The sequence below is a fragment of the Desmodus rotundus genome, chromosome 9 (assembly GCF_022682495.2).
Source record: "Desmodus rotundus isolate HL8 chromosome 9, HLdesRot8A.1, whole genome shotgun sequence".
Taxonomy (NCBI): domain Eukaryota; kingdom Metazoa; phylum Chordata; class Mammalia; order Chiroptera; family Phyllostomidae; genus Desmodus; species Desmodus rotundus.
Window position 1 is genome coordinate 55,260,365 of NC_071395.1, and position 15,725 is coordinate 55,276,089.

Below are 15,725 nucleotides of genomic sequence, written 5' to 3' on the forward strand. Positions count from 1 at the left end.
CTAATAACATACATAGTTATTAGACTATTACTGACTGTATTCTCTATGCTGTACTTTACATCCCCATGACTATTCCATAACTACCAATTTGTACTTCTTAATCCCTTCACTGGTTCCATCCAACCCCCCTCCCATCCAGCAACCATCAAAATGTTTCCTGTATCTATGAGTCTCTTTTTGCTTGTTCATTTATTTTGGGGTTTTTTAGATTCCATTGATAGATATGTATCTGTTGCCATTTTATTGTTCATATTGTTTATCTTTTTTTCCCCCTTCTTAAAGAACACCCTTTAACATTTTATACAATACTGGCTCAGTGGTGAACTCTAGCTTTTTCTTGTCTGGGAAGGTCTTTATGTGTTCATTGATTCTCAGTGACAGGTTTGCTGGATAGAGTCATGTTTGTTGTAGGTCCTTGCTTTTCATCACTTTGACTAGTTCATGCCAATCCCTTCTGGCCTGCAAAGCTTCTGTTGAAAAATCAGCTGAAAGCCTTATGGGAGCTTCCTTGTAGGTGACTGATTTTCTCTTGCTGCTTTTAAAATTCCCTTTGTCTTTAACCTTTGCCACTTTAATTATGATGTGTCTTGGTGAGGGCCTCTTTATTTTGTTTGGGACCCTCTGTGCTTCCCTGGATTTGCATGTGTATTTCATCAGGTTAGGGGAGTTTTCTGCCATAATTTTTTTCACATAGGTTTTCAGTCTCCTGCTCTCTCTTCTCCTTCTGGCCCCCATGATATGGTTTGTATGCTTGAAGTTGTCCCAGAGGCTCCTTACACTATCCTTACTTTTTTTTTTAATTATTATTCTTTTTTCTTTTAGCTTTTCTGATTGGGTGTTTTTGGCTCCATTATATTCCAGACTACCAATGTGATTCTTGGCTTCATCCATTCTGCTGCTGATTCCCTGTGAATTATTTTTCGTTTCAGTTTGTGTATCCTTCATTTCTGATCAGTCCTATTTATGCTGTTGAGTTTCCCACTAAGTTCATTGAGCATCCTTATAAGCAGTATTTTGAACACAGCATCTAGTAGATTGCTTGTCTCCATTTTATTTAGTTCCTTTTCTGGAATTTTAATCTGTTCTTTCACTCGGGCCATGTTTCTTTGTCTCATTTTGGCAGCCTCCCTGTGTTTGTTTCTATGTATTAGGTAGAGCTGCTGTGTCTCCCAGGCTTGGTAGGGTGTCCTGATGTAGTAGGTGTCCTGTAGGGTCCAGTGGCACAGCCTCCCCTATCATCCAAGGTCGACACTCAGAGGGCACCTCTCATGTAGGCTTTGTACACCTTCCTCTTGTAGTTGAGCCTTGATTGCTATTGGTATGTCAGTGGGAAGGATTTATCCCCAGGCTGATCAGCTGTAAGGACTGGCTGACCACTGTGGAGGATCAGCTGTGCAGGGCCCACCCCACAGAACAGGTCTTACTAAGTGGGGCTCTGGTGCCTGCTGAACTTGTCCCTTGAGTGTGTTACTTGTGGTGGTGGTTGGGTGGTGATGCTTCGATGTGGTCTGAAACTGTCTGCTGGGTGTGTTGGCTCTGGGACCTCTCAAGAGGTGCAGGCCAAGGTGAGCCACTGCCTGCGTTCTGTCCAAGGCCACCTGGCAACAGCTACAAAGCAATCTGCAGATGATTGCTACTTATGCTGGGCTTGGAGGTGCCCAGGAGAGACTGAGGTGTGAACCATGGCAGGCAGTATATTTTTTATTTTAGGTGGTATATTTTTCACTTGTAGGTGTTATCTTCCATTTCTCATCATGTTCTTGAGCATATATGGAACACATTTACAACAGCTATTTTAAGATCCTTGTCTGCTCAGATCTTAGTTCTGTCATTTTTGTTTCTGGTTGTATTTCAGCTGGTTTGTTGTTGTTCTGGTTATGGGTCATATTTTTCTGCTTCTTTACATTCCTGATGACTTTAGATTGGATTCAGACATTGGATTTACATTGTTGAGTGTTGGATTTTGTTTTAGCACACACTTCAGTTACTTGAGATTAGTTTGATCCTTTTAGAGTTTGCTTTTAAGCTTTGTTAGGAGGGATTCAGTCTTCAGTGCTGATTAGTCCTATTACTAGATACTCTTTGGAGGACTCTACCTGATGCCTCATTAAATAAGATTTCTTGATTCCCATGGGTAGGAGCCCCAACTACAGGGGGGACCCCAAAAATAGAATTTATGAAAAACTGTATATTCTTACATATTTAAACTTCAACCATCTTCAAAGTACCCTCTATTTGATGCAGTACACCTATTTTTTCCTCTGCTCAAAACAGTTTTTGAACTCACTGATACCTTTTAGTACTCCTGCCATTTTTTGTTCACCTCTTCCACATTCCCTTTGAGGACTTCTTTTTATCCAGGGAAACAAAAAGTTGCTTGGGGTGAGAACGGATGAATAGGGAGGATGGAGCACAGGGGTCATGCTGGTTTTGGTCAAAAACTGTTGAATGCTCAATGCAATGTGGGCAGGTATGCTTGTAAATCACCCATCATTAAATGGGCAAATGCGTTCAAAGAGTCTTCAAAAAAAATTCACTGAATCTGAACTCAGCCTCTCACACCACCACCAGCTGGTCCACTGATACAGATGGGTTCCTGGAACACTCACCTAGTGGAGGGAGGGAGCCTGCATTACACCGAGCCTGCCCTCCAGAAGATATTTCCATTTTGCGGGGAGGTTCCCCCTTGTATTCTAAGCCCTCATAAGCTTTCTGGTGATTTTTCCTAGGGCTGATGGGTTGTCAACCACATATCCTCAGATCCATCAACCAAAGATTCTAAGTGAGCCCTGAGCTTTCTCTGTGTACTCCCCACCCACATACACTGACTGCTTCAGTTTTCCCTTACCCCCAATGTCTGTGCCCACAACTCACTGGTCCAGGTTTGGGCTCTTCTGACTCACCACTTGTCCAGTCAGTAAGCTGGGGCTAAATACAGGGCTCACTAAGGGTTGCCAGTCCTGCACTCCTTGTTGCCCATTGTCTGAAGGAAGTTCTTTCCTGTATTTTGCTTGTTTTCTAGTCGTTCCTAGTAAGAGGATGAATCCAGATTGTCTTATTCCCTGTTGGCCAGCACAGAAGGCCAACTCCAGGGTTTTAATTTTTACTCTTTTTTTTTCCCCCAGTTCAGCCTTTTAGAAAGGAAGTGCCAAGTTACTGCATATTTCTCTTGGTTACTTTGTTGTATACCTTTGTTTATACAGTTAGTTTTAGTGTTCTTTGTTAATCTTTGTTTTTACTGAAATAGAACAGACAGGAGAAGAGACTGATTACTTGATAGAGTTTTGTGGGAAATCAGATGTTATCTGTAAAAGATAAGATTCACTATGGCTAACTTGCTAAGTTCATTTACTTCCAGAGGTGAGAGTTGCACGTGTTTCTACAATACCACACTGGTGGCAACTGTGCTTGTAGCAAGTCTCTGCAGACCCTTACTCTGTTCACTAGAGCGGTCCCTTCTGAGATAATATCCAGAATGCAGAGTTTTAAGAATGGTTATTCATAGAATTTTTGTGAAACTCCTGATTATTTCAATGTTTATGCTGTCTCGGGTTGCATAAGGCAGATATGTCTGAATTTTTAGAGTTTATTTGCTGCAGTAATACTTATAAAATACTTACAGAATTTTATGAGTTCCAGCCTTAAAGTTTTCTTCTATATTATTTAGCTTTAGAGCCTAATCATATTCTGAAAAATAAAAAAAGTCAGGTCTTGAATGTAGCAGGTGCTGAAAAAACAGAGACAGGCAGTAGGTGTAATGTGGTCATTAGAAAATGTCCAATGTAAAGTCGATGTAGTTCGACCCTTTTCTTGAACACAGGCATTTTGGCAATGAAAAAGAGGCAGTAAACTGGGCATTTACACATTATTACTCTATTCATTTTTCATGTGCCCTGTGCCCTTCAGTTATGGGACAACGCTGCAGCCACCTGAGCCACACTAGCTAGCCTCTATTCATTTTTCAGTGATGTAGACAATTCTGTGCTGCCCTCTGCCCCATATGATTGTTCACACCTGCTAAATTTGAATCCTGGCCCTGACTTTTGGTAGAGGTGTAATAGGCAAATTACTTAATCTCTCAGTGCTTCACAATATTCATGTATAAATTTAAAATTATATCTACATGGTAGTGTTGTTGTAAGATTAGATCATAAGATATGTAAACACTCATTTAGGACAGTGCTTGGCACATTCTAGTTGTATATATCTGTGTGTATACAGTATGTGCTTTATGTCCACATAAACCATTTTGTTATTTTAATGTTAATATACAATTAATACACAAGGGCAATGGTTAACCAGCATTTTCTGTAAAGGGCCAGATAGTAAATATTTTCATTCTGTCACAGCTATCAACCCTGTAGCCAAAGACAATATATAAACAAGTGGGCATGGCTGGGTTCCAATAGAACATTGTTTATAAAAACCAATGGTGGGCCACAGTTTTTCGGTCTGTCCACTAGAGGTTACTTTTGTACTTCCTAATTATTGAATGTTTCAAGTGTGTTCAGCTTTTTTAATTTAAAATTTTTTAAAGATTTTATTTATTTATTTTTAGAGGGGAAGGGAAGGAGAAAGAGGGAGAGAAACATCAATGTGTGGTTGCCTCTTGTGTGCCCCAAACTGGGGACCTGGCCCGCAACCCAGGCATGTGCCCTGATTGGGAATCGAACCAGCGACCCTGTGATTCACAGGCCCATGCTCAATCCACTGAGCTACACCAGCCAGGGCAGCTTTTTTAATTTTAAGGATAATACAACTATAATAATTTCTGTACTAATTTTAATTGGTTTCTTTCAAATTACTTATTTGGGCTGTAGTCCTGAAATGGAATTATCAAGTCATTGAGTAACCCTATAAAGTGCAAGAGTTGAAGTATTTAGAGAATGTTAGAGGTAATAATATTTAGGCCACTTAATGTATTGTTGATTACTACCATTTACATATACCATTTATTAATTTTATCTGATTTTTATGCTGAGTGTTACACTTTTGAGTCTTTGGCTATCTGATTGTGTCCTATTCTGTTTGTAACATTATAGCATGTAAGAAGAAACAGAGGAAGTAACAGGAAGGGAATGGTGTGGTGTGCCCTTGTGGCATGGAAACAGACCAGCAAGCTGTGGTGCTGTCATCATTGCACCAGCCACCCTGCCACCTCCCAAAGGAAGTGATTAGTTCACCTCCTCCTCCTTTTTAAAAAATCCTCACCCAAGGATATGCTTACTGATACTAGAAAGGGGAGGGGGAGAAACATGGAATAGTTGCATCCTACACCTGCTCTGACCAAGGATCAAACCCTCACCTTTTTGGTGCATGGGACAGTGCTCCAACCGACGGAGCCACCCGGCCCGGGCTCTTCTACTTTCTGAGGATGGAGCCTGGGTGATGATGGTTGGGTTTTTATTAACAGTATATAGAATTTAACAACAAAGGTCAAAAGCATTGTGTTACATTTTCTTACCAACAATTTGAGGGTGCCTTTTAAATGCCATTTTATGTTGCACACTTTGGAAGTCCGTGTGTGTCTACAGTTGCTTGACTTAATCCACAGTAGAGCAACTGACTGATGTTCCAAAAGGGAGCCCTTTCCTTTTATTATATGTTCTTTAAAACATATATGTCCTATATGTTTTAAAATGTTCTTTTATAAGATTAACAGGCTTTTTTTTTTCATCGTAAAATAACATTTTTTATTGGTCATAAGAAAGATTCTTGTTTTTCTCTTTAAAAGAGGAAGTTTCTTGTTCTTTGGTGTTTGTTGCTGTTTGCTGGCGATGGTCTGTGAGAGCATGGCTCAGCTGACGTGTTAGATGGGACCAGGCCTCGAGGTCCGCAGGTGACCCTAACAGTGAGGCTGATGTCTTTGCCTTTTAAAAGCATGTTCTAGTTATTTTAATCTCAGGAGTAAAGTATTTTCAAGTGTTTGTCATTTTCATTAATAATTTGTTTCACAACTTCAGTATCCAGGATTCTAAATCCGTGAAACACACTGATATTTTTGGCCTGCTTCCTCCCTGGGGCGATAATCTCTGTGTGTGGGGGGGTTTATTTTACCTGGTGTGCACTATTGGAAGAGACAATATTCTCTTAGCTCTAGCATTCCTGGCTTTTCCATGAGTCAGTGTTCACTCTGGAATATTTCAGACCTAGGCTGTTCAGTAGGGCAGCTCCTAGGCACATATGACTAAAATAAAAAATTAAGGAGCCATGTGTGGCTAGTGAGTGCTCTGTTGGACAGTGCAAACATAGGACTCTCCCGTTGTGACAGAAAGTTCTGTTGCACAGTGCTATTATAGACTTTTCTGTAGTCATTACTCTGTAAGTTTTTTTAATGGCGTAAGAATCAAAGCATTAGAAGAATATATTCTAGAAATAGACTTATTTTCAAAAAGTAGATACTAGTATTTGGCCAACTTTATCTGGGCATAGATAGCATCATGTGTGAGCACTGTTTTTAGAGCCATGTGCTTACCTTTTTGCACATCATGGCACACCTAGAAAACAGTAATGTTCGTCTGGCACACTGGGATAAACAGGTTGCTTGCAACTGTAGATTACAGATCTGGGTGCTTCACAGAGTCCAGGCAAACCCTATAACCCATTGTTGGCACACCAGTATGTGGTAGCACACAGGTCAAATCTCAGTTTCATAGTGTTCTCTGTAATTCAGTCCTGGATGTTTTTTATGAACTGTACATATTATTTGATTTTGTTCTCCCTTTTATTTACCTTTTTCTGTGTCTTACTCCAAGTGAGATCTTGGCATTGTACAGCTCAAAAAAGCTTTAAAAGCATCTGATTCATAAATTTGGAGAAACTTGGAGATTATATATATATATTACAAGTATGAGAACCACTATATATATACATATATACATATGTATACATATATATGTATACGTATATATGTATATATGTATGTATATACACATATATGTACATATATATATGTATACATATATATTTATAGTGGTTCTCATACTTGTAAAGATGGCCCAGCATCCAGAAATCATCTTTTTCTTTTCTTTTGTTGGGGGTGGGAGGGCAGGCAGAGGAGGGATGAAGGAACACCATCACATAGTGCCTATTCAAAGTCCGTCATACAAACCAGGAAAATAATTTCTCATACAAGTTGAGAAAATTGTATGCCTTTCACCCAGTACTACTACTCTACTTCAAGAATTTAAAGTGGGTTCACTTTCATGGTGTGGGTCTTCAAGTATTCCTTTTAGAGTTTGTACCCTTGCTACAAAGCTGGTTCAGTCCTAAACATGTATCGTATCACTTTACTCTGGAACAATCATTGTAAGACATCCATTCCTGGGATAAGTGACACATTGTAAGAGCAAATGTCTTATTACTCCTTTTGTATCTTATAATAAATTTTTGGTCCTTTCTTTTCTTCTCCCTCTTTACTTCCTTATCCCTCTTCTCCTGCCCCCAACCCTAAGCATGTATACACACATATACACACTTCTCCCATCACATGTTCAGTGACTGCATTAAAACTAGCTGTATGAGTCAGTACTATCTTCATTACTTAGGGGTATTGTGCCTGCTGCTTTGTTACCTGATTCTTACTCTCATTTAAGAATAAGACAGGTATGGAATACGCATCACCACCACCTTCATCTCAAACTCCTCAGTGTTTTTATTACAATCTCCTTGGGCTTAATCACCTCCAGATTTTTCTCCTGTCCAGCTCACCTAAGGAAGGTCAGGGTTTCCTCCCTGTTAGAAGTGGAGGCCATTGTGCAGCACAGCTCCCTCCGCTGCTTTTCACTGCTGCTCAGTGGGGTGGCCAGCCAGGCTGGTCACACTATGTCACTGACATATTCCTTATAAGGTTTTAGCTGCAACAGCTCATCTACCTGACAAGGAGTTTTCGTTTCTTTAATTTAAGTGAATGCAACAATTTGGACCTGGGGAAAAGAAAATAATTTAAATACTGAGCCACTCTGCCTGTTATTCCATTGAGTGAACAGGAGAATAAACCTGGTGTTGGTGACAGGTATGAACATCTCACCAAGCTGAGAGCATATTCTGCAGTTCAAAGATCAGTATTTGAGTTTCTTTTCCCTTTTATTCATCCTTTTTATATGTCATATTGCCAGTGAGACCTTGTGAGATCTTGACATTTTACAACTCAGAAAAACTGTAAAAGCATGGTTTCATGTTTGAGTTAGCCATTTTATTTGATGGGCTAGCCAAAGAAACTTTAAATGTTGTAGGGAAGTTAGCTGGGTGTATAAGAGAAAGAATTTCTCTCTCCTCAGGGATTTGAGTTTAAAGATAATTTTTAGTATGGTGATTTTTTTTTTTACCTCATTCCCTGATTTTAGAACCTAACCTTCAAATAGGATGTGACTGTGTATGTTCTGTCTAATATTGGTCTTCACTTATTTTCTCTCTCTGGCTGTATGCTGTTCCTTAAGTGCAGGGACTAGGTATGTTTTTAATGCCTTATTATATTCATTACAGAAGTCCAGTACAGAGCACCTAATAGATTGGCTTTTAAGTACGTATTGATCGTTGGCTTTACAGAGTAATCCAATGCATTGTCTTACACATTTGTGTTACCTACGCATGCATGTGTAAGCAGTAAGCATTCTTTCCTCCTGATCCCTGACTGTGGTGGGCTGTCTGGGCTCTTGTTTTAACCTGGTGTGAGGTGCTGTCCAGGCCCTCCGAAACGGCGCACATACTTTTGTGTGCACATAAATGTGTGCGGTTTCTTCGTAGAGCATGTGTAACTCTCAGTAGGTTCTTGGAGTTTCAAAAAGGTAAAATGCCGTGGTCCTAGACAGTGGAGGAAGCGAAGAAAGCTTTCCAAAATCAGGCTGGAGTTGGAAAAATCACCAAAAAGAAAATGATAATATGCAGTGCTGGACAGATTATTGATTAAATGTATTGGTCAGTAAATTTTTAGGTACTTGGTGTTCTTTATTATAGAAAGTCACATTGTTAAATTCTTTTTTAAAAGTATATGTTATTGATTATGTTATTGTAGTTGTCCTATTTTATTTCTCCCCTTTATTCCCCTCTGCCCTGCACCACTCCTCCCACCAGTATTCCCCTCCTTAGTTCATGTCCATGGGTCATACATATAAAAGTTCTTTAGTTTCTCCACTTCCTGTACTATTCTTAAGCTCCCCCTGTCTATTTTGTTCCTAGCAATTATACTGCTTATTCCCTGTACCTTTGCCTCCATTCTACCCTCTTCCCCTCCCCGCTGAAAACCCTCCTTGTGATACCCATTTCTCTGATTCTGTTTCTGTTCTAGTTGTTTGCTTAGTTTTTGTTTTCGTTGTTTTTCTTTTTAGGTTCATTTGTTGGTAGTTGTGAGTTTGTTGTCATTTTACTGTTCAGTTTTGATCTTCTTTTTCTTAAGTAAGTCCCTTTAACATTTCATATAATAAGGGCTTGGTGATGGTGAACTCCTTGAACTTGACCTTATCTGAGAAGCACTTTATCTGCCCTTCCATTCTAAATGATAGTTTTGCTGGATACAGTAATCTTGGATGTAGGTCCTTGCCTTTCATGATTTCAAATACTTCTTTCCAGCCCCTTCTTGCCTGCAAGGTTTCTTTTGAGAAATCAGTGATAGTCTTGTGGGAACTCCTTCGTAGGTAACTGTCTCCTTTCCTCTTGCTGCTTTTAAGATTCTCTCCTTCTGTTTAATCCTGGATAATGTAATTATGATGTGCCTTGGTGTGTTCCTCCTTGGGTCCAGCTTCTTTGGGACTCTCTGAGCTTCCTGGACTTCCTGGAAGTCTATTTCCTTTGCCAGATTGGGGAATTTTTCCTTCATTATTTGTTCAAATAAGTTCCATTTCTTGCCCTTCCTCTTCTCCTTCTAGCTCCTCAACTCCTTGGATGTTGGAATGTTTAAAGATGTCCTGGAGGTTCCTGAGCCTCTCCTCATTTTTTTGAATTCTTGTTTCTTCATTCTGTTCTGGTTGAATGTTTCTTTCTTTCTTCTCCAAATTTTTGATTTGAGCCCCGATTTCCTTACCTTCACTGTTGGTTCCCAGTATATTTTTATTTTGTTTTATATTTATTTTCACATAATTATGTTTTATATTGTTCTTCGTGTATAGTTGTCTCTATTTTCCCTCCACTACTTCCCCCACCCCATATATTTTCCTTTATTTCACTTTGTATTATAGCCTTCACTTTGTCCTCTATTTTGTGACAATTCTCAACCATTTCTGTAAGCATCCTGATTACCAGTGTTTTGAACTCTGCACCTGATAGGTTGGATATCTCTTCATCCCTTAGTCCTTTTCTGGAGTTTTGATCTGTTCTTTCATTTTGGCCATATTTCTTTGTCTGGGTGCACCTGTTACGTTGTAAGGGGCAGATCCTTAGGTATTTGCCAGGGCTGGGCAACCCATGTTGCTGCATTGTGATGCTGTATATGGGGAAGAGGTCCGAGAGGGAATAGTGCCACTTGCCTAGTTCTGGGCCGGCTTTCAGTCACTTCTGCCGCTACCCACAAGCAAATTGGACCCTTTTGGTGCTGATTCCCGGCTGTGTAGGTTTGTGTACATTCTAGGTCTCTGTGGGTCTCTCCAGTGGACTCTCCTGTGAGGCTGGGAGTTTCTCCTCCTTCCACAACCCCCACAGATATTTTCAGTCACAGGTTTTGAGGCTTTATTTCTTTGCACTGGAACCCTGGGTTGCACGGTCTGTCTCAGTCCCCAGTTGTTCATCCCAGTTTATCCGCACACAAGTGTGGGATCGCCTGCTCCTCCAGCCACTGCCTTGCTGCATGTTCTTTCCACCCCAGCTGCCCGTTTCAGCCCCTCCTATCAGTCTGGATCAATGTTTCTTCCATAACTCCTTGGTTGTTGGCCTTCCATACAGTTTGATTTTCTGGCAGTTCTGGTTGTTTTTGTGTTTTTAAATTTGTTGTTGTCCTTCTTTTGGTTGTGCAAGGTGGTAAAGTGTATCTACCTTACACCTCCATGGTGGCCAGAAGTCCCCACATTGTTAAATTCTTAGAGTGAGCTAATGTAGACCAGAAAATAACCCTTCATTGGTAGAAAAAGTTGACTGACTTATTTAAAATGCATATGGTAGAGTCTTTCCTAATTTGGCATAATGCTTTATAGTGAAGAATTTGTTAATAACAATTGTGAATTTTACAGTATATTGCTTTATCTTAATGCCCAATTCAGCAACTTAGTTGTTTTCCTTAGGAAAATGGCTCTGGTGTCAAGAAGCAAGGAAAAAACCCCAATAATTATATTTGAACTTGACTGTGAAGTTAGCACCTACTTTGGGTGCATTATACCTGAATCTGTGCCTCTGCAATGTTTGGGAGGCACAGGAAGAACTGTGCACCCTGAAGGCAGATGGCACACAGCATTTGTGGTATAAGTGTGCTCCATTTGCACATTTTTATTTGAGAGGCCATAATTTGAGTTTATTAATTTATGACTTAGAATTCTATCTGAAATTATTTTTACACTTAACTATTTTCCCCATCTTAGTTATAACTGCCTTAATTTTAGAGTCCATCTTTGGGTTTGTATAAAGAGCTTATCAAAAGTATATATAATAAAATTAGCAAGATAATTGGTAATGTTTAATGATGCTATCATAGAATGTATCACAAGTTGATTTCTCTACATTCATGAATTTAGTGACATATTAATAAATCACTAGTATTTATTATTTGTTGTGATCCTATTTGTTAAAATAGAGTCACATTAGTTTATTCTGGGGAGGTTTTGTTTTGTTTTGTTTTGTTGATGAACCAAAATATTCATGAAAAATCTTTAGATTTACTTTATTTCCGATGGCAGCTTGATGTGTAGACTTGGAATATGTTAGGAAAAACATGTTCAGTTCTAAAACTTCTGAATTGGGAGAGAAAAGCTAATGTCTTTTTTTGTTTGTTTCAATTATACAGCAGATATAATTTCTACAGTAGAATTTAATCATTCTGGAGAATTACTAGCAACAGGAGATAAAGGTGGTAGAGTCGTCATCTTTCAACAGGAGCAGGAGGTAAGTGTTTCAGATTTTAATATGTAACTTTCAGTTTGCTCTTGGGACTGGAGCTTCTGTTGCACTGAAGGATCTCATCAGAGGTCATTGGCAGTTTTTAAAAGAAATGTCTGTTTATCCAGCAGAATATCCAGTGTATAGACAGCCATGTTTCTCTTAGCTTTGTGTGCGTGTATGTGTGTTGCTTTGATTTAAAACACAATGCTGTAATTGTAAAAAGATTTGTTGGGAGAAGGGGGTGGAGAGTGGTAGAGTAATCCAAGATATTAACTGGTTTTGAAGCCTTGGCCTTCTTTTTTTCTCTAAAAAACTCCATAAAGCAAAATTGCTTTGACCTCTTCTCACTGCTTAGTTTGCTCTTGTGTGATTAGGGGTGGGAGGCCAGCTTAAAGAAAAAGTCGCTCAGTTAGTTTGTGTCAGTCCATACTGATACTGTCACTCTGATTTAAATATAAAGGTTTTAAATGACAGTTACATGTATATTTATGTAATTCATAAGTTCAGTACCTTTTTTAAAGTGGAACTGATTTGCAAATTGTTTTCTCTTTAAAGAAAGGAATCTGTAATTGAAGCAGGTTTTGTTTTGTTTTGGGTATAAAACTCTTAGGCACATTTCCAAATCGTATTGATAAGATTTCTCACTAAAATTGTAAACAAAAGTTGTCACACTAGATTTTCCCTTACTCTTTCCCTCCATTTGTAGATCAAAGTTAATCTTTAAAAATTATTTTTGATATATTCTGCCCCTCTCTATAATATATTTAAAAAGAGTTAAGAGTAATGTGGATAAATTACAAGGTTTTACAAATAGATGTCTAAATCATAACACAGAGTTAGGTTTTAAAGGATTGTGAAATTCCTTCAATAAGCAAAGAATCTAGTAATAATACTACTACTTTGCACTTATAGCGCCTTTGACCTGAGGATCTCAAAGTGCTTTACAAACACTAATGAATTAATCCTCACAACACCCCAGTGAGGTAGGTAATTTAATTTTAAAAGAAATGATTCATAGTGTCTGATTAGAAGATGCACATACACCAGAAGTGTCTCCTTTTATTTATTACTATTTTTGGTTGGAAGAAATTATGAAAATAAGTCTCAAGCTTTTCTTGACAAAAAATATTCTGTGGGAGTGGGTGTTAGTCTTCTGTTCTTATTTTCAAGCAGCTAAAAATTTGACCATAAGAATCTTGAAATACTTAGAGCTGAAATGTAGCCCTACAGATCATTATAATTTCCCTGTATTTACAAATGAGACAGTCAAGGTATTAAGAGATCCCTTGATTACTTAGTGACAGCACTAACAACTAGATAGAACCCAGAATTTCTGGTGCATCCTTTTCCCAATGTTCTTTGATAACCAGAATGTGAATGTTAATTTGCTATTCAGATTTTAGAACTGCCTTTTCCATAGGCAATTTTCTGCCTTTGAGTTTGTTTTTTTGTTTAACAACTGAAAGTCAGTGGTTTTCTACACTTTGCTTTTATTTTTTTAAAAAAGGTGTTTGGAGAAAACCATTTAAAATTAATTTTGTTTTTTAAGCAGTTCATCTTGAAGGGTATTACATGGGCTTACATTGAGGGTTTCTGAGGGAGTCTACATTTTTAATGAGGGTTTTACATTGTTTTAAAATCTACATTGTTAATTTAAAACAAATTTAGAAATATTTTACTTAAGAATGAGGTCATTTTCACCTTCCGTAGAAGAAGATGGTTTGTTATTAAAGTCAAATGTGAAAAAATGACTCATTTAATGGAGGTCTACTTTAATAGGGGTTCAATAAATATAGTCAAAGCAAATAAGCAATTAGCTTACTATTTTCCTAAAGGTCTGTCGGTAATATTATGAATTGGAATTAAAGGTTTAACATAGAGTTACTGAAACTGCTACACATTTTACTTGTATTGGGAAATAAGGCCAACAATTTTAAAGAATAATCATGTCCTGTGATTCTTTTCTGAAACTTCACTGAAGATTTTAAAGAACTAATATTTAAAATATATAAGATGGAATTAGCTAAGTGACTGCCATTTTGAAAAGGGCCATTAGGAGGAAAAAAGGAGTTCCTTTTTCATGTAGCATTCTTAACTGCATTTAAGAATTTAAGACAAGATTCATTATCTAGAATTAGTGTGTGTTTTGAGAATTAGAGTAAATATCATTGTACTTTAAGTGATAGATTAAATAACGATCATGGTAACAATTGAATTCCCCCCCAACCTTGAAATTTGATCTTATTAATAGTAATTTGATGCATTTTAGCTAATTTATTTTCTACATTTTTAAGCCCTCTGGAGCTTCTAATACTGTGTTGTCTTCACCACAGTCGATGTCTATGTTACTGATTAGAAATGTATGCACCTCACACCTCTTCTGGTGCCTTTATTTCAGTACCTAACATAGATTAGATTTTATGAATTCATATACAGGGTCTGGCACAAATAATGCCCCTTTTTTTTTTACTACAAAATCTTTTATTACACAATCAGAAGCATGTAGCTCTGTAACATAACAATATATCATACTCAAGGACACTATATGACATTTTAAGGTGAAATGTTCAAATTAAAACTATAAATTATTACACCCATATTATTACCCTACCAACCACACTCAAGGAGGCATTACTTGTGCTGGGCGCTGTATAGATACCTGTAAAATAACGTTGCATTTTGAAAAGAAGAGAACTTAAGAGATGGTCTGCTCTAATTTTTAGATCAATCCCAGGAAAAGCTTATAATACCAGGTTAATATTTCTTAGTATAATAGCAAAGCTTTAGAATTAGAACTTGGTTCTCTAAATTTCAGTCCAGCTTCTTCTAACCACCAACAGCTATTCTAGCACATTCCAGGATACATTGCTCCTTATCCAGTGAGCATTCCTTCATCTCTGATAATGGCACTATTGCTGTTTGCAAAATAGAGTGACATTTGCACTGGTGAGACTTTATCCCCTCACCTTCTGCTTCAAGTTTGGCAGAGAAACTTCACTTGACTGGAAACCATTTTTTGCTCTCTCATTTTGTTGTCCTCCATTAATTAAGAAGAACAGGTCATACAGTAGCGAACATGGCACATCACACTTTTACATCTTTAATCCACCTTCTGTCTCACTTCTTTTACCCTTCAGACATGGCAGGTCTCCTTCCTATAATCCCGTTGGGGATCTCTTGTTGCGTGTCCATCTGTCCCCCAATCAGAGAATCCCAGTAGTCATTTACAGGGTCTTCATTCAGTTCAAATATATTTCAGCTGGTGATCTTGTGTCATTTAATAGCATTTTCATAACTAATGGATTTGAGTAGTTTTTGTTGGACAGATTCTCTGCAGTAGAAGCAGGGCAGAAGGGTAAAATAATTTCCACAATGCATCATGTCCACCATGTGGTCAGTAAGGGTCCAAATTTTAAAAGTTAATTTATTTTCCATTTACAGTTCACATACAATATTCTGTTAGGTTCAGGTGTACAACATAGCGATAAGACATTTATATACTTTACAAAGTGATCACCCCAATAAGGGGTCCAAATCTTTGATACACAGTCTGTGTCCAAAGTAGGTGACTCATCTTTATTCCCTTATTTTCATAGTTTATATAAAATAGCTTTTGACAACAATGAGGTATATGTAGTGGAATGGTGGGGGTTTTTTTTGTTTTTGTTTTTTTTTAATTTAAAGGAACAATTAAGGAGAAAGGAAGA

General features: G+C 38.0%; 1 protein-coding gene across 2 annotated transcripts in view; it reads left to right on the top strand.

Annotated features, from left to right (window-relative positions):
- Nucleotides 1-15,725, top strand: part of PPP2R2A (protein phosphatase 2 regulatory subunit Balpha) — a 92,749-nt gene that overhangs the window by 47,462 nt on the left and 29,562 nt on the right. For both annotated transcript variants that reach the window (XM_024560967.3, XM_024560970.3), the window contains exon 3: nucleotides 11,924-12,021. In XM_024560967.3, coding sequence (XP_024416735.1) covers nucleotides 11,924-12,021 — 98 coding nt within the window. The remainder of the gene's footprint in view (nucleotides 1-11,923; nucleotides 12,022-15,725) is intronic.